We start from the raw sequence: 17394 nt of genomic DNA, 5'->3' as shown, positions 1-17394 counted from the left end.
TGTTGTGTTGTGTGTGTGTTTAAATAATTGAATAAACGTATCCACTCATTCCCTCTTTCTCCCTCGCACGCAGACACACAAAGACAGCATTGAAAGGATAGATCTGTTTGACTATAGGAAAGGACAATTAGTGCGACTTCCTGAGCAGCAAGCTGCATGTATGGCCCGGGTATTTAAAAAAAAAGAAAAAAAAAAAAGCCTTATCCAAATAGTGAACTCTATTTACAATTTCTGCTTGGCCAGGCCAACGGTGGTGGAAGCAGAAGGATAGGTGTAGAGGGGGCAAGGGAGCAAACAGGGCTTTCATTTTGCTTCTGCCAWCAACACATTGGTGAGAAGAACTAGACCAGGGGGTGGAAAAGGTCGCCGGATCTGGGAGTGCAGGGGGTGTTGGTTTGTGGCAAGCAGAAACTGAATGGTGCAAAAATCGCTCGGAAAAGGTCAAAGGGATGTGAGCTTGGGAGCGAGGAGGTCCGGCCCCAAACCTTGCTGTGCCCTGACATGCCCTGGTCGGCGAGGCTGGGCCTGGCCAGAGGCAGAGGGGAGAGCTGCAGCAGCCAGCTCTGGGTGCTCTTTTATTTTATTTTCCAGTCCGTGGCAAAGTGGAGGCAACTGGAGAGTGYCAGAGCAGCTGGGGATGGGGACAAGGTGAACACAGATCTTTTGGGGAGGGGAAACTGGGGCGGGGCTGGTGATCCGAGCATGTGGAGCCCTGCATGTCCGGGCTTCCACCAGAGCCAGCCCTTGACACGGTCTGGAGCAGGCTCTGGGGGCTCAGGAGGAGCTGGGAGCTGTGAAGGGCCGCTCACTGCCAGCGTGGTGGTGACCCCGTGCTGCGGGGACAGCACTGCCTGACCCTGCAGTGCCTCTGTCACTGTCAGTGCTGCACTGCTCCCACCAGGCTGGGCCTGAGCAGCCTTTCCCTGAGGATCACATCCCACTGAGGGGTGGTGGAGGAGAAACCTCTCCAGCTGGTGCTTTCCTCTCTTTTCCCCCAGTGTTCCAACAAATAAGGCCGTCTCTGGGCTCCCCCCTTCCCTGTAAAACCCACAACTTGGCTGTGTTGAGAAGAGTACCCGATCACCCTGTTGGAGGATCTTCTGTTCAGAGAGGAGAACAGCCCCTTTGATTGCAGTGGGACACGATGGGGCTGAGCCTGCTCGGAGAGAGATGTGGGGTTTTAACTTTTGATATTTTTTATGCCTCACAATGCCTTTTTTAGGCTCCGGCTTGTAATTTTTCAAAGCTTTTGGGCCGGGCTTTCCATGAAATCCAATTTGCAATTGGAAGAAGTGCTCTGCCACAGGGCAAGGCAAAGAACTGCTGTGGCGATCCCCCCTCACCCCATAGCAGTTTCTATAATCCGAGCACACGCACGTGCTCCCTAAGGGACCYGCTCCATTCCACTTGTGGCCTGCAGTGCCACTCTGGGATGGATCTGTGTCAGCACGGCCCCCGTGCRCTGACACCTTCTGTGGGGCTGGGGAAGGGCCTGCCCGGGGCTGGGCAGAGTTTCCCTCGGAAGAAGCGTGTAATCGCCGCTCCCCAGATGCCCCCCGCGCTCCAGCCSGTATTTACAGCGAACCTGCCAAAGTAAACCAGCCCGCTGCGTTTTCTTTGGGATAAACACAGCGTGGCCACGCCGGGGTGTTGCCTTCTGAAGGGCTGGAGACAGAGAGGAGGCCGAGTCGCCGTGGGAAAGGGAGGGAGGAGAGGGATAAATCCTGCGGGATGCAGAGCTGCTGGCGGGCAGGATGGGGCTGGGCCCCTGGGGATGCTTGGAACAGGCGGCGCGATAAGGAAATGCATAGACAGGATGCAAAATCCCGCTCAGGCTGTGCACGTTGGCCCTGCTCGCCATGCACCGGGGCTTGTTCTTTCCTGCAGAGCACCCAGCGCACGCAGGGGGTGTCAGGGACACCTCAGGGGCTGCTGTCGGAGCGGGGATCCGCGGTGTGCCCCAGGGCACGGCTCCCTCCCGGTGGCACACACACCCAGAGCGCATCTCCAGCGAGCCCGCGGAGCGCACACACAGCCCCTCCACGCACGCACACACGCCTCGGAGCTGCTCCCGCAGGCCTGGGAGAGGACGTGTGGGCCCGAAAGCTGGGCTGCCTTTATTTTCCTCTTGCCTCCTTCTCCCAGCTGGCTCTTTAGGCCACCGGGAGAGAGCCAAAGCCTCTCTCCTCCCACACCTCCAGCACATACGCACGGGGAAGGCTCGCTGCAGCGCCGAGCTCTCGTGCAAACGCTAAAAGTTGCTTAGGAGGGTGAAATCCGAGGAAGTGGAGCTCTCCCAACTGCTCAGCTACCGCAGACCCGGGGTCTGGATTGAACCGGGGAAAACCCATCGAGGTGCTGGCGATGGTGGAGTGGACAAGAGCCGGGGAAGGTGGGAGCCGCTCCCCCCGCCTTGGCCTTTAGCTCTTGTGCTCCGAGATTAGAGAGCCTCGGCCTGGCTGCTCTCCGGGGAGACAGCGGAGACCTTTCATGCCTCTTTGAAGAGCCAAGATAGTGTCGGCCTTGGTGCAAGCCCGGGCTGCAGACAGGCCGGGAGGCGCGGGGGCAGCCGGCTATCTCGGCGTGCTATCACCCTGGCTCCCCCCGCCACCAGCCCCATTCCCACCTCCACCCGCTCCCGGCACTTCACCATCAGCCACCCTGATCTCTTTTACTTTTTTTTTTTGTTTTTTTTCCCCCTTACCCCCATTCCATCCCTTCGCTTTGTCATTCATTTCTGCCGGTCTCCTTATTTATTTACTTCTGCGCCTCGCTTATTTATTTCTGGCAAAGAGGAGGCTAACAAGTAGCTGGAAGCACTGGCCAATATTTAACTAAGATGGCTGGCCATCAGGTCCCTTTTGTTTGCTTGCAAATTAATCATCCAGCGCGCAGTCGGCGCCAGGGTAGATTTATCACACACAGAAGGGGGAATGAGGCGGCCGAAGGGAGACAAAGACTGTTCGCACCTTCCCGCTTTTGATCTTAGATTAGTGCAGCCTCCCTTCATAATACGAGTCTCCGGGGGGCTTCGTCGGGGAGGTCACTCGGAACTGGCGGAAGTTTGCACGCCATTAGCCAGACGCTGGAATTGGAAATCATAAGCGGCAAACATTTTATTTTCCTCCGCGGGTGGGTGCGGAGCGCGGCGCAAGGTGCGGGACAGGCGCGGAGGGCGGCAACGACTCCGGTTTCTGCCGCGGGCGCGCTCCGGCGGGGCGGGCGCGGGGGCCGGGGCGCGGCGGTGCCGGGGGCGGCTGCGCTTGTCCCGCGGGAGCCCGCGGGCACCTCCTGGTCCCCGTGAGAGAGCGGCGGCCCGGTTGGGGTAAATTGCAGCAAACTTCTTGAAGCCGCCGGGCGTTTGCTGTGGGCGCTGATAAAGGGAAGGCATAGGCTTTGGGGTTCCCACCGCGGCAGGAGCCCGAGAACCGGTTCCGAGCAGAGGTTGAAAAGACTCGCTCTCTTGGTCGATAAGCAGCCGCACAGCGCAGCCGAGCGCTGCGCGAGTAGCCAGGCTCCCGGCTTCGTGAAACACATCAGACTTCCCCCCCTCATCCTCTTTGAACGCATTACTCCCGCTTCCTTTCCTCCCKCCTCCTCTCTTCACCCCCACCCCCGACCAAAGGGGAGATATTTTGGTGAATGCAAAGCGATCCTAGACGCTGGTTACTACAGGGACTTCACCAAGCTGGCGCCAAGCGCTCTTAACCATGTGCGTCAAAAATGCAATGTTAGAAGAGCTAATCACTTTAGAGGTTCCGCTCCCATCTGCGCGCAGCCAGCGCCGAGCCCCCGCGCTCCCCCGCTCCGCTCCCGGAGGATTATCCTCCCCTCTTTAAAGCAGGGTGGGGGGCGTCAGGAGATTCCCCCCCATCCCTCCCCAGGGCAGGGTAATGATTCGGCACCTCCCAGCGCTGGGATATCCTGCCTGACACACGCGTGGGCGCCCCATGCCCACGACATGCACAGCCGCAAGCCCCCTCTCGCTGCCCTGCACTGTCACAAACCCACACCCACCAACCCCTACCCCCGCCAAAGGAATATATCGCCCAGAAACTTCCCCAGGAKGATCCTGCCCGGCTCTTCCCTCTCCGTGGGGTCGGATCAGACCCACGCGTGACGCCTTCCCCGTGGGGGTGGCTGGATCCGTGAGAGCGAGGGCACGGGGGTAACCCGGAGCTGGGCCCCCCCGCCCGGCGCTGCCCCGGCCCGGGCGCAGGGAAAGCCGCACTTCCCGTCTCCTCCCCGCGCACCTCGTGGAAGAGGAGGGGTGTGGGAGCGTAACCCTGTCGGCGCCGGTGCCAGCCGAGTGGCCTTAATCCTCAACGCCAAAGAAAGGAAGGGAAAAGGAATAATAAAGATATAAAAATCCCATTTTCCAGCGGTCCTCCGCTTCGCTCCCCGCACCCGCCGCGATCAGCCGGGGCCGGGGCTGAGCCAGAGGCGGCCGCTGCCCGCCCGCCGCAGCCTCCAGCCGCCCACCACAACAATAATAGCGGCGGCCGCGGCCRCTGGAGCAGCCGGAGCCGAGCTCCGAGCGGGGGGAAGAGCCGCGGAACCGCCTCCCGAGCCCCGCAGCTCACCCCCAGATTCGCGGGGGGAAGGAAAGCGCCCGGTTCCCGGTCTGGAGGTGTCGTTTAAAGAAAGCAACTTTGCCCGGGAGGGGGGAAAAGGCGCGGGGGCAGCGGCAGGGGGGTGACACCAACCCGGCGGCTGCGGGGAGCGGCGGCAGCCGCGGCGCGGCGGGGATGGGTTCGTGCGGCGCGGAGGCCTCCCGAGGTGGCTCCGGGCCGGGGGGACACAGGGGCTCGCCCCGCTACGGTACCGGCGGCGATTGGGGAAGGGGGGCACGCAGCTTCGGTCCCCACCACCGCCACGCGTGGAGCTCCCCCCCGCCCCGGTCCCGGCGCTCGGGAAGCTCCTACCGGGGAGAGCGGCCGGGCAGTGCCCAGGCTGCCGGGGCGGCGGGAGGCCGGGGCCGGGGGGCGAGGCGGCCCCCAGCACCCCCCTAGAGGCGGGCGCTGCCGGCCCCTTCCCTCCTCCCTCCCTGCTCCCTCCCCTCTGATCATGTTGACATATTCACACGGCCCCAAGTACTAGTGATGCTTTGCTGCAGCGTTACAGTTTCCGACACCTTCTTTTTATAACTCGGCGCTGTCCCCCTCCACCCGAGCTGTCAGAACCCCGCCTATGGAGCCTCACAATTGGTCCGAAAGCGTCAAAGAGCCAATCAAGGCGGCTCCAGCTCCCCTGTAACCCACAACACATCCCTACGATCGGGTGCACGCAGAGCACAGACTCACAGGGAATTCTCAGAGCCGAGAGGCTCCTTCTCCCTCTCTCTTCTCTCTCTTTCTCTTTTCCTCTCTTTCTCCCTCCCCCCTTTTTCTCTTCCTTTCTCTTTCCCTCTCTCTTTCTCTCTCTCTTTTGCGGAGACAACAGTATATTTCTGCCAGATTTTTTTTTTTTTTAAGGCAGAGCGAAAGAGAAAGAGAGGGGAAAAAAAAAAAAAAAAAAAAAAAAAAAGAAAAAGGAGGAGGGTGAAAGAAAGAAGAGATCCTGATGGAAATCAGGGCACCCTGACCAGCTCCTGCTTGGGGAGCGAGGAAGGCAAGGCGGAAACGAGATTTCCCTACAAGTTTTTGCTGCTGAAGGTTGCTCAGGAGCCTTCCTCGGCCGGCGAGGGGGGTGGGTTTGTTTGCTTCTTTCTGCTTTCCCTCCTTTGCCAGCCTGTGCTCTGCAGCCTGACCGTACGGAGGAAAGGTGGAGGGGTGGGGGGGAGGGGGAAGAGAGCCAGCCACCCAAAAAGAAAACCCAGCTTGGAGCCGTCACCCTCCGCCACGGAAGAAGAGAAGGGGGATTGGGACTAAGAGAAAAGAAGAAGAAGAAGAAAAAAGGATTTCTGCTTCTCCAGCCCTTCTGCGGCAACAGGAGCAGACAGCGAACCCGGTGGATTTTTTTTCTCTTCTTCGGCGTTTCTTTTCCAGCGCAAGGACTTCCACTCAGGAAAAAAAAAACGCGAACAACTAAAAAGCAAAACAAAACCTCAGAGACCGAACACGAGAAAAAGCAAGACTAATAATGAACAATCCTGTTAATCCGCAGTCCCGAGAGCTGCGGATGTGCCCCGGCTCGGGAAGTTGTAGGCTGTAGAAGTTCTGCCTCTCCCTCATGTACTGTGCTKTTTAGAGCTTGTTTTTCCCTCCATCCTATTTTAATTTTTTTTTTGGTGCTTTATTGCTGTTATTGTTATTATCTTAATTTTTCTTCTTCGTGATGTGCTGTTAGAAACCACTCCGGGACTACTCCAGCAGTAGGAAGACCGAGGAGTGGAGTGGATGAATTTACCGATGAGAGATCCAGTGATCCCTGGGACAAGCATGGCTTATCATCCTTTTTTACCGCACCGGGCACCGGACTTTGCCATGAGCGCTGTGTTGGGACATCAGCCTCCCTTCTTCCCYGCTCTGGCTTTGCCTCCCAATGGGGCAGCAGCCCTGTCCCTTCCCGGGGCTCTGGCTAAACCCATCATGGATCAGTTAGTGGGGGCTGCAGAGACTGGTATCCCCTTTTCTTCCCTGGGTCACCAGGCAGCAGCCCATCTGAGGCCTTTAAAAACTCTGGAGCCAGAAGAGGAGGTAGAAGACGACCCCAAAGTGCATCTGGAAGCTAAAGAGCTTTGGGAGCAATTCCATAAAAGAGGCACGGAGATGGTGATTACCAAATCGGGAAGGTAGGTCTGGGTCGGGGGTTCGTGCCTTTTTTTCCCCCCTCTCTCCCCCACCCCTCAGTCTCTGCCCGGCTCTCTCTGCGGCGGCTTTCTCCGTAAATCTCCTTTCACCTGGAATTACGGAAAGCTTTRGGCAGCCGAAGATCCGAGCCCGTCTGGGGCACCACGCTGCCGGGAAAAGCCCAGGCGCGACCCGGCCCTGCTCAGCATGTGTGTGTGCAGGGGGTGAGAGGGTCCCTTCATGGTTCAGCAGCTTAATACTTTCTGGAGAAGACAGGGAGCAGGAAGAAAATAATTTGGGCTTGGCACAGAGAGGCTGGCCTGGTGTTCAGCCTCGCTACATGCAGCTTTTCCGCCTTAAGAAAGGGAAAGGAGAATGAAGGRAAAACCCTTCGCACGATGTGTGGCTGCTGGTGGGGCAGGAGGGCAGAAAGGCTCGGTGTATCAGGCTGTGCCTCTGCCTGTGCTGGGATCTCGGCTGGGTTTGTGCTGATTGATTATACCTGGAGACGTACAGAAAAGCTGACAAAACTCCYCAGCGTCCTACAGCCGCTGCTGGAGTGGCAGGGAAGGGTTTGCAGCTCCGTGCTGCCCGTCCCTGTATTTATGTAACCTTCACGTGGGAATGAATGAACGCACACGGCGCGTCCACGCTCGGCATTTCTGCTTTTTATAGGTTTACCCGTCTGAAATCCCTCTCTATATTCGCTACTCATTGACATCTGGACTCTTTTACAACCCTACCTATCGCTGTGATGATACGTAGGGTGAAAACCCCCTTTGCAGCCCGGTGTTTTTTCTAAGGGGCTCCCTGAGAAACCTCCCAAACTCTCCACTTGTGATTTGCCAGGAGAATTACTCGAGGAAGCCACTCCTGAAAAGTCTTCTTAGATGGCCTTCAGCTGCCTTGCTGGAGCTTCGCCTATTTGCAAAGCACCAGTTGCAGGCTACAGGCTCAGGAAAAAAAAATAAATACAAGCCCTAAAAGCAACAAGGAGGGGGGAAAAAATTCTCCTCGCCCATTTTACTGCTTTCCCGAAGTTTTTTCTGTTAATTGTGGTCAAAAGTTTTTGCGTGAAAGCCTCGGCCAGTATTAAGAGCTCTTACATGTTGCAAAGTCATGTGTTTCCTTTTAAGTTGAGATTTGCTGAATGCCAACCACTCGATATAATAAACAGCAAATTTGTGGTATCCTGTTGCAGTTTGGAGCCGGACTTGGGAGCCGAGGGGAGCGGGGTTTGCAGGGAGCCCTCGGCACASGGGGGGATCCCGGGGAGGCTGGAGCAAGGGCAGAGCCCCGGCAGCCTCCTTGTCCTCGCTGGGGGTTTTTATTCTCCTCTGTAGAGTGCAAAACTCCGCTCTTTATCGGGAGGTTGGGTTGTAGTAGTCCGGACGATTTATTTTATCGGGGTGCGATCAGCTCCCATTTCTTTGTTTAGCAGGCAAAAAGGAAACTAATGAGAGATCAGAGAGCCCCAAATGGGCCTTTGCTGTTTAGGAATGGCACAGAGAGGTAGGCGCCTGCTGATTTCCAGGGAATGCGTACCTTTCCCATCCAGGGACCATTTTATCCTGAAACTTTTAAGCATTTGAGAAACCTTTTCGCTGGGGGCGTGGGGGGGAACCTTTTTGCCGGACACAGATTTACTTTGCTGCTTTTGAGAACTGGAGTAGTTGCTCGGTGGACGCGCTAGCAAAATTCAGAAGCTTATTTTAAYGCCGTAATTAATTTTATTTTATTTTTGTCTTGTCTTTTCTTCCCCCCACCCCCTCCCTCCCCGCTCTGCTCATAGGAGAATGTTTCCTCCATTTAAAGTGAGATGCACTGGACTGGATAAAAAGGCCAAGTACATTTTATTGATGGATATTGTGGCGGCTGATGATTGTAGGTACAAATTCCATAATTCCCGGTGGATGGTAGCCGGCAAGGCTGACCCTGAAATGCCAAAGAGAATGTACATCCACCCGGACAGCCCGGCCACCGGCGAACAATGGATGTCCAAAGTCGTCACCTTTCACAAGCTGAAGCTCACTAACAACATCTCTGACAAGCACGGATTTGTGAGTGCCTTTTACACCTTCCTTCGCCCCCCTCCTCCCCTCGCTCGCCACCCGGCCGGAGCGGGGGGTCCCGGCGGGGGGGTCTGCCCGGAGCACGGCGGCTCTCGGCCGGGCTGGCCCCGCTGGCAGCTCCGGCGGGCGGCCCAAATGCGGGCAAAACGGGGCATAAAGAGCTCCCCAAGCACCCGGGACCGGGCATCTGTCCGGTTTCTAACAGTCCGTGATTTTTCCTCCTGCTGAGGTCACGATTAAAGCCTGGAGTTTACTCTGTAACCTCCCCGTGCCATGCAGCGTTAACTTTAGGGATACATTTCCAGCGCAGCGCAACTCGATATTTCTGAGAGCTGCGGTGACTTTATATATCTATATATACTTTTAATAAAGTCGATCACACTTTCTGAGCGCAGGAAAACGATATGCATATGTGTATAAAGGGCTTAAAGGCCTAAGTACGCAAACGTTTAAATCTATATTAATCTGGATAATGTAAAGCAAGCCGGAGTGAAAATAAACAGCGACCAAAAGCAGAGGTCAAGTTGCCCATTCATGTCTATCCACTCCTTTACATTTACCGGGTGTGCAGAGATAAAAACTTACCCTGAGAGTGAAATCAAACAAACCTGCTGATAAGTGCTCTGTCGATCCTGGCCATTTCTTTCTATTCCTGGGAAAGCCTCCGCCTCGGAGCCGGGGCTTGCTGGTGGTGGCCGCGGCCGGGGGATCTCTAATGTGCCGAAGATTGCATTTGCTGCCTGTGATTCGATTAGACGATACATTTTTGCCTCTCGCAGAAGGCCTTAAGTGAATTGGGGCACACAATTAGACCGAGCCGAGGCTCTCGTGGTGGTGTTGCAGTAGTAGCTGCTGCTGCTGCTGTTTTACTTGATTTTAATTTTCTTGGGTTTTAAACTTTGAAACCAAAAGGCATCTCTGCCGGAGCCCAAACAGCTTCYCCCACTCTCCGAGCAGAGTTCTGAGGGCATTCCCCTCCTGTCTCCTCTCCTCGGAGAGGTCCAGCGAGAGCCCTAACCCGGGCGAGCTGGAGCTGTCAGGATTTTTCGTTGGATGCTGCGAGGCGTGTGCGTGTGTTTGGAGTGTGCTTGGCGGGGAGGAGGAGTGAGARGAGGAAGGAGAGGGAAGGCAAATTAGGAGGAGAAAGTGCCGATGGCGGGGGGAAATGCTGCTCCTGCTGACCGTCTTCTTTCCCCCCCTCCTGCCCTCTCTGCTGCCGGCCGCTGCTCCCYCTCCCCAGACCATTTTAAACTCCATGCACAAGTACCAGCCCCGGTTCCACATCGTCCGAGCCAACGACATCCTCAAGCTTCCTTACAGCACGTTCAGGACCTACGTTTTCCCGGAGACTGAATTCATCGCAGTGACCGCATACCAGAATGATAAGGTAAGGAGATTAAGAGAGGATTTGTTTTGCGTGTTTTGGCTTTTAAGAGAACTTTTACCCTGCATTGTTCCCTTAAAACTCACGAAGCCCATCCCGCTCTTGTCTCTCTCTCTCCCCCCGTCGTCTTCTCCCCCAAAACCTCCTTGATCCAACTTCGGGAAGGCGCTGGGGGAGGGGGTCGAGCACTCTCCTAATACCGACCTCGCGGAAGGCAATTAAAATGAGGGAGGACTGTGGTGGTGGGGAGAGAATGTTTAGGGGTTTTCTACAATTTTTTCCCCCGCTATCGCTCCCCACTATGAGGAAAGGGATGGGGTGGGGTTTGCTGCTCTCAGTGTGGATTTAATCTAAGACGCACCAGGAGAAAAAAATTAATAAAAAAACCTCGGCTCCGTGTGTCGAAACACTGAGTGGGGAGAGCAGCGGGGCTGAGATTTTGTAATTCTTCCTGGCCTTTGTGCTGTTTTAGCTCCTTTAACAGCAATTGGCAATAAGGCTGGAGCGCACGTCTGGTTCCTATTATTATTATATTATGATATTTTTTTTTTGCATCCTGCAGTGTTTTATTATTTTTTGTGGTGCAGAAATATGCTCTGGTCAGAGAGGGGTATCTCRCTCTAACTTTGCTGGAAGGGCTGAAAAAGCCCCTGTGAGAAAGTTTTGCAGCGCTGCAGACGCTGCCTTTCCATTGCTGCTGGTTTATTATCCTTGCGACGAAGGTGGTATATTCGGGAGAGTGGCAAATGGCGAATTTACGATAATTAAGTCAAGTGGAAGGAAGCGAAGGAGCCAAAAAAGTGGCTTTGATTTTTTTTTTTTTTTTTTTTTCTGTCTGTGAATTACAACTTTGCGTTCGTGGGCGTTGAGCGCAGAGGCTCTGGATGCGCAGCGCCCGCTCGCTGCAGCTGCCCTGTGCCTCTCTCTGCCCCTCACATCCTTCACCGCTCAGAATTAAAGGGCCAAAAGGGGAGGGTCTGTACCCTTCTGCCCTCGCTTTCCAAAAAGCCGCTTCCCCCTCGGGGCTCGGGCTATTTTCCTCTCTCTCCGCGGCCGGGCACTTGCGAGGAAACGGAAAGAAAATGAGTGTTGGGAGAGTAGACTTTGCTTTGGGACTTACCAGCAGGGCCGGCCGGCCCGCTCTATCAGCTGGGGGCGGCTCGGTTGAAGGACAGAAATGAGCATATTTGTGTGATTGCCATGAAATCGGCTGGGAAGCGGCGTGCGGAAGCGGCGGGGAGCCCTCGGCTCGGCGCGGGGGGAGCAGAAGGCACGGCCGGGAGCACCTGGATTAAAAGTCCCGCTGCTTTTAGCAGTGGGGTTTTCCTGCTCTTTCCTGATCCCGTTCGTGCGGCGGCGCGGGTGACTCGGGAGCCGGGGCCGGTCCTGCCCGCACTCGGGCGCGGGCGGGGTTTCCTTTTCGGGGTCCTCCTCTGCTGCTAAATTGGGGGTTGCTGTGCTTCCAGCCCGGTCTGGGGCCGGGAATGGARCGGCGGAGAGGCGGCATTCCCGTTCCCACTGCCCGCGTCACGTTCCAGCGAGGTGAACCCCGGCCAGGCTGTGAATTCGGCCCCGCGCATCGTACGCGCAGGCACGGGGCACTCGCGGGATGCCCCGCACCCCCCATCCCTCCAAAGAGTCATTCCCGCCACAACCTGAACCCCGAGGAAACCCAAAACCTTCCACACACACCCCCCCAAAAAATATGAGCTGGCTCCTGGCACCCCTGGCGCCCCAACACACACGGAGCATAATGCGATTATATAAAGTATTTTATTATAGCGAGGGGTGGGTATGATTYCTTTGCGGTTTAATTATGGTATTTAAAGAGTTTTAAGCACAGGCATAACTTGCATGGATCTCATTGCACGGCTCAATTAATTCCGATGTGGTGGCAGCAACACGGGGCTCTTTCATTGCCACCACGGGCCGGGTCACCGGCCAGCCCCGCGGGGGAACTGGGGGCGAGCTGCCTCCAGACAGCTCGGGAAAACACACAGATTCACCCCAAAACCAGGAACCTTTGCCCCCTGCCCTGTCCTGTTCCTGCCGGGATCCTGCCAGCACTGGCAGAACCGGCAAAAGTGAGTTTTGCTGGGTTTTTTTGATACAAAAATCATATTCTGTCTCCCAACCCCCGGCTATTTTTTTTTTTTCTCTCCATCCTATAGATCACGCAATTAAAAATTGACAACAACCCCTTTGCCAAAGGTTTTCGGGACACCGGGAATGGAAGGAGGGAAAAGAGGTGAGTCTGGCTGGATTCTACTCAGGCGCCTCGTTTGGTTTTCATGTGCTAAGCTCAGAACACGAGCAGAGGTCAAAATCACCTTGCCTCGCCTCCAAACCACACTTCCCCCCGCCAAAATCCATAAGGATCTTGGCGTTAATAGCGTCAAACGGATTGCAGGGGAATTCTTTCCTGCTTTCCACGTTTATTTTTCACGTCGCAGGGGATGGCTGGTCAAAGTGAGCGCAGTACATTAAGCAAATATTAGCGGAGAAAGAAGTTTCCCCTAAAAATTCGAGAGGGAATATTGCATCTGGGACTGGAGAAGAGGGAAAAGTGAGGGCTGAGCACTGCTGGAATCTCCCCTGGCATTTTTCTGGGGACTCTATGGAAAAGACTAAAATGTGGAGGAGAAACATTTAAATAAATGGTTATCTCATGAATATGGAAGTAATTAATGATAGAAAATTCATTATTTTTTTCCAAAAGCAGCAGGACAGTTTGTGCCCAGGTAGGCAGACAGAACTCGTTATATTGGGACTCAAGATTTTTATTTTTAATAGAAGAAGAAAATACAAGGGRAAAAAAGAGAAAGGGACAATTATTTTTTCCTTTGATGGGGGATATGTATGTTTTGTCGTCTTACAGGAGACAGGATACTTTAGCCATTTGCACTGGGGGTTAGATAATTAATAAATCTATCTGCTCCTCTTTTTTGTTAGATAATTAATAAATCTATCTGCTCCTCTTTTTTAAACAAATAAACAAAAAAAAAAAGAAAGAAAGAAAAAAAAAAAAAAAAAAAAAAAAAAAAAAAAAAAAAAAAAAAAATAAAAAAAAAAAAAAAAAAAAAAAAAAAAAAAAAAGAGGGGGGAAGGTGATGTAAACCAAGAGGCCTCTCTCCCTTCCCAGCACACACACAAACATGCACACACCAGCTCCTCTTGTCCGTCAGTGTGAAAATAAAGCCAGCGCTGGAGCCACAGGACGGAAATGATTTCTAATTTCTCTCTAAATATAAATAGATTTTTTACTCCGGGTTAATTGTTGGTGAAAAGATTACATAAAGTGCCTAACAAAATAACCACTTCCTAGCAATCTTAGCAACCATTAAGATGGCTCATATCTCTGGAACATCCTTGCCTTTTAAAAGCTAATCTCCAGGGAATGCTTTCCCTCTCCCCTCCGCCCCATGTCTTTAATATCAGCCCTCGCTAAGGAGCTGCTCACGCTTCCAAGAAATCTCCTCTCATTAGCAGCCAAGCCCTGCCTGCCAGAAACGCGCTCTCCTCCTCGAGGGGACCGTGGCTCTTGATTCCCCCGTGCTGCTCGTGCCCAAAGAGGAGCTCCAGAAGGGGYTGGGGAGGAGGAGGAGGGGTCCCGGGGGGCTCTGGGGCCGCTCGCCCAGCGGGTTCTGTGCCCGCAGGAAGCAGCTGACCCTGCAGTCCATGCGGGTGTACGACGAGAGGCAGAAGAAGGAGAATCCCACCTCGGACGAGTCGTCCAATGAGCAGACGGCCTTCAAGTGCTTTGCCCAGTCCTCCTGTCCTGCCGTGCCTGCCGTGGGCACCTCCAGCCTCAAAGGTGAGAGCTGTGGCCCCTGGACTGCCCTGGGAGAGCCTGGGTGCCTCCTCTGTGTGGTGACAAATCCTGGCCTGTGTCACTGCCCTCTGGCACTGGCCTGTTTCCCTTCCCTCCTGCCTTCCTGCCTTCCTCTCTCCTTTTCTCATCTTTTTCTGTCTTTGCTCTCTCACTTCTCTCTTTAGGTTTTCCTCCCTCTCTTTCCTTCTTTCCCTCGCTCTTCTTGTTTCTTTTCTTTTTCTCTTTCCCTCTCCTCCCTATYCCCCCTCWCTCTCTCTCTCTGCCTTCCTCACTCTTCCTCTCCTTCTCCTTCTTCCCCCCCGGCCTCCCTCTCCCTTTGCTGCACATTCATCCCTCCCCTCCTTGGTTCAGAAAGGAGCCAGCTCCGAGTCAAAGGAGCAAAGACAGACCACGGGGCAAAAGTTCAAAACTGGAGTCACTCCATTAATATTCCTCACTGAATCTGTTATTAGAGGAAGGATCTTTCCCCTGGATACAGTCCCGAACTTTGTTATAGAAAAGTCACCCTGGGTTTCTCCGTGCGGGGTTGGGAGCTGTCTGCAGCTCTCTCGAATGTATTAATCCATCCAGGGGCGGGAGGGGGGCCAGGGGGAGGAGGAAACAACCTCTTTTTTGTAGTTGCTTCACTCGTTTTTTTAAAGGCCTGCCGAGCCGATGGGAGGGGAGCTGGGAGGGGACCCGAAAAGCAAAGCAGAGCTTCGCACCTGGGGCGCTGAAATTAGGAGATGAAGTGCAGAGGAATCCAGCGAAGCCGTGCATGTGTTTRGGGAAGAGGGGGGCCCAGGGGGTGATGGAGGCCCTTGGGGGGTGTGTCTGTGTGTTTTCAAAGTTTGCCCATTGWAAGGGATGAAAACTTCGGAAAACTTCGTAGGAGACGCATCCCCAAGGCCCTTCAGCCCTGCCCCGAGGTTGCTGCTGTCCCGTTCCTCCTCTACTCCCGCTGCAGCCGGGGAGGGAGGGGGGTCCCCGGGGGTTCCCGCAGCCCCGGGGAGCGGAGCCGCTGGCCCCGGGCCCACCCGGCTGGGGGGTCGCTCCTCCGGGCCGCCGCTTTGTTTCGCAGCCAATTTCGCTGCGTTGTGTAAAACTCGGGCTGGCTTGGACGGGGCGGGCGGTGGGCGCCGGGGACTGTATTTATTTAGATAATAATAATAAAAAAGGGGAAGTATTTGCACACAAACCTCTGGCCGGCCAGGAAGCGTCTCTGCCCCCTCTCCCGGCCCGATGGGGATTTCGGGACGTGCAGTGCCGGATCCCAGCCCCGGGCCCCCTTTGTCTTGCAGATCTCTGCCCCAGCGAGGGAGACAGCGATGCAGACAGCAAAGACGATCCCTTGMTAGAAGGCAACGAATCGGGCAAAATCAGCACCACCACCGCCGCCACCCCAGCACCGGCCAGCTCCGCTGCCACCGCGGGGGACGACCCCCGGGACAAGGGGGGCAGCCCCTCCAAAAGCCACTTCTTCCCCGGGGACTCGGCGGGGAGTCGGAGCCGAGAGAGGACTGAGAAAGCCCCTCCGGACTCCCGGCACAGCCCGGCGACCATCTCTTCCAGCACCCGGGGGGGAAGCCTGAGCGGCGAGGAACTGAAAAGCCCCCTCAGGGATGGCCCCAAAGTAGATGAGAACCGACTGCTGGGGAAAGAGCCCTTCACCCCCCTGACGGTGCAAACCGACAGCACGGCCCACCTGAGCCAGGGACACTTRCAGAACCTCGGCTTCCCCCCTGCCCTGGCCGGCCAGCAGTTCTTCAACCCGCTGGGGAACGGGCACCCGCTGCTGCTGCACCCCGGGCAGTTCGCCATGGGGGGAGCCTTCTCCGGCATGGCCGCGGGCATGGGGCCCCTCCTCGCCACCGTCTCCGGGGCGTCCGCCGGGGTCTCGGGACTGGACAACACGGTCATGGCCACGGCGGCGGCCCAGGGACTCTCGGGAGCATCGGCGGCTGCTTTGCCTTTCCATCTGCAGCAGCACGTCCTGGCTTCGCAGGTACTGCGTTCCCCCCGCGCCGCCCCTCCGGGCCTGGGGAGGGGGAGCAGCGGGCACGTCCTTTAGTGTCCCCGTGTGCCCCCCACTGYCCCTCTCGGGCCGCTCACAGGGGTCGGGAGAGAGCCGGAGGAGGGGAACCCTGGGTGGGGTGGTGACGGTGGCCCAGAGTGATCTCTTTGAGCTCTCGCACCCTCTTCGCTGTCCTCCCGTGCCGGGGTCAGAGCCCTGCACCCCTCGAGTGCCACCGGGGCAGGGCCAGGGCGCAGCTCGGCGCTGTGGGGCGCGTCCCAGCCTGCGGAGCGGAGCCGCTGGCGGGGGGATGTGCCCGGGGCTGCCCTGGGGTGCGGGGGGCTGGACCTGCGGGTGAAGGGGGCTCGGCCCAGCGATAGAGAATGTCCCGGTGAGGGGGGAGCGGGGAGAGACGCCAGGGCCATTCACCCCTCGATGGGGCCGCGGCGGGAGGGGGCCKTGCAGGGCAGAGCCCGGGCAGGCTCGTCCCCGTTGGTCCACGTGTTCTCGGCCTCGGCACTGGGGACACAGCTCTGCACCCCCGCTGCTGTGAACGGGGAGTACCCGGCGCGGGGCTGCCGTGCGSACCCGTAACCCTTTCCTCTCTCTCCTCCCCTCCCGCAGGGCCTGGCCATGTCTCCGTTCGGCAGCCTTTTCCCCTACCCCTACACCTACATGGCGGCGGCGGCCGCAGCCTCCAGCACCGCCTCCAGCTCGGTGCACCGGCACCCGTTCCTGAGCGCCGTGCGGCCGCGGCTCCGCTACAGCCCGTACCCGCTGCCCGTGCCCCTGTCGGACGGCAGCAGCCTCCTCACCACCGCCCTGCCCGGCCTGGCCGCCGGCTCCGGCGAGGGCAAGGCGGGCGGGCTGAGCGCCAGCCCCGGCTCCGTGCCCCTGGACTCCGCCTCGGACCTCACCAGCCGCTCCTCCACCCTCTCGTCCGGCTCCGTGTCCCTGTCCCCCAAACTGGGCGCGGACAAGGAGGCGGCCACCAGCGAACTGCAGAACATCCAGCGCCTGGTCAGTGGGCTCGACCCCAAGCAGGACAGATCCCGCAGCGGCTCCCCGTAACCCCCCGGCCTCCGGGAGCTCATTTCAAATCAGTCTCGCAGTGCACTTTGTTTGAAAGAAACCACATCCTCCACCCCGCGAGTGGGTTGTTTTGTTGTTTTTTATCCCCTCCTTTATTTTTTTCCCCTCTAATTTTTTTTTTTCCTTTTTTAAAAATATAAAATCCCGCGGTGTTGTGTGCGTGCTTAGCAACAAAAAGGGATCTGGTGGAGCGGGGGGGAAAGGGTCGGGGATGGGGGAGCGCTGGGTCGGAGGCTCCTCACAGGGAGGACAACTGGCCGGATCGAGGCACCGGTGGGGTTTGTGGCATC

At 56.6% G+C, this 17394-nt stretch overlaps 1 protein-coding gene across 1 annotated transcript; it reads left to right on the top strand.

Annotated features, from left to right (window-relative positions):
• Positions 1–5489: 5489 nt before the first annotated feature.
• TBX3 (T-box transcription factor 3) lies at positions 5490–17375 on the top strand. Its single transcript, XM_057374195.1, has 8 exons — positions 5490–5688; positions 6289–6733; positions 8524–8791; positions 10044–10190; positions 12359–12435; positions 13844–14001; positions 15300–16003; positions 16637–17375. Exons 2-8 carry the CDS (start codon positions 6339–6341, stop codon positions 17081–17083), a joined length of 2196 nt encoding a protein of 731 aa, XP_057230178.1. The 5' UTR covers positions 5490–5688; positions 6289–6338; the 3' UTR covers positions 17084–17375.
• Positions 17376–17394: the final 19 nt, after the last annotated feature.

Source organism: Malurus melanocephalus, unplaced genomic scaffold (assembly GCF_030028575.1).
Source record: "Malurus melanocephalus ecotype Western Australia unplaced genomic scaffold, MMel_1.1 scaffold_219, whole genome shotgun sequence".
Lineage (NCBI taxonomy): Eukaryota > Metazoa > Chordata > Aves > Passeriformes > Maluridae > Malurus > Malurus melanocephalus.
This window is presented reverse-complemented; position numbering and strand designations above follow the sequence as displayed.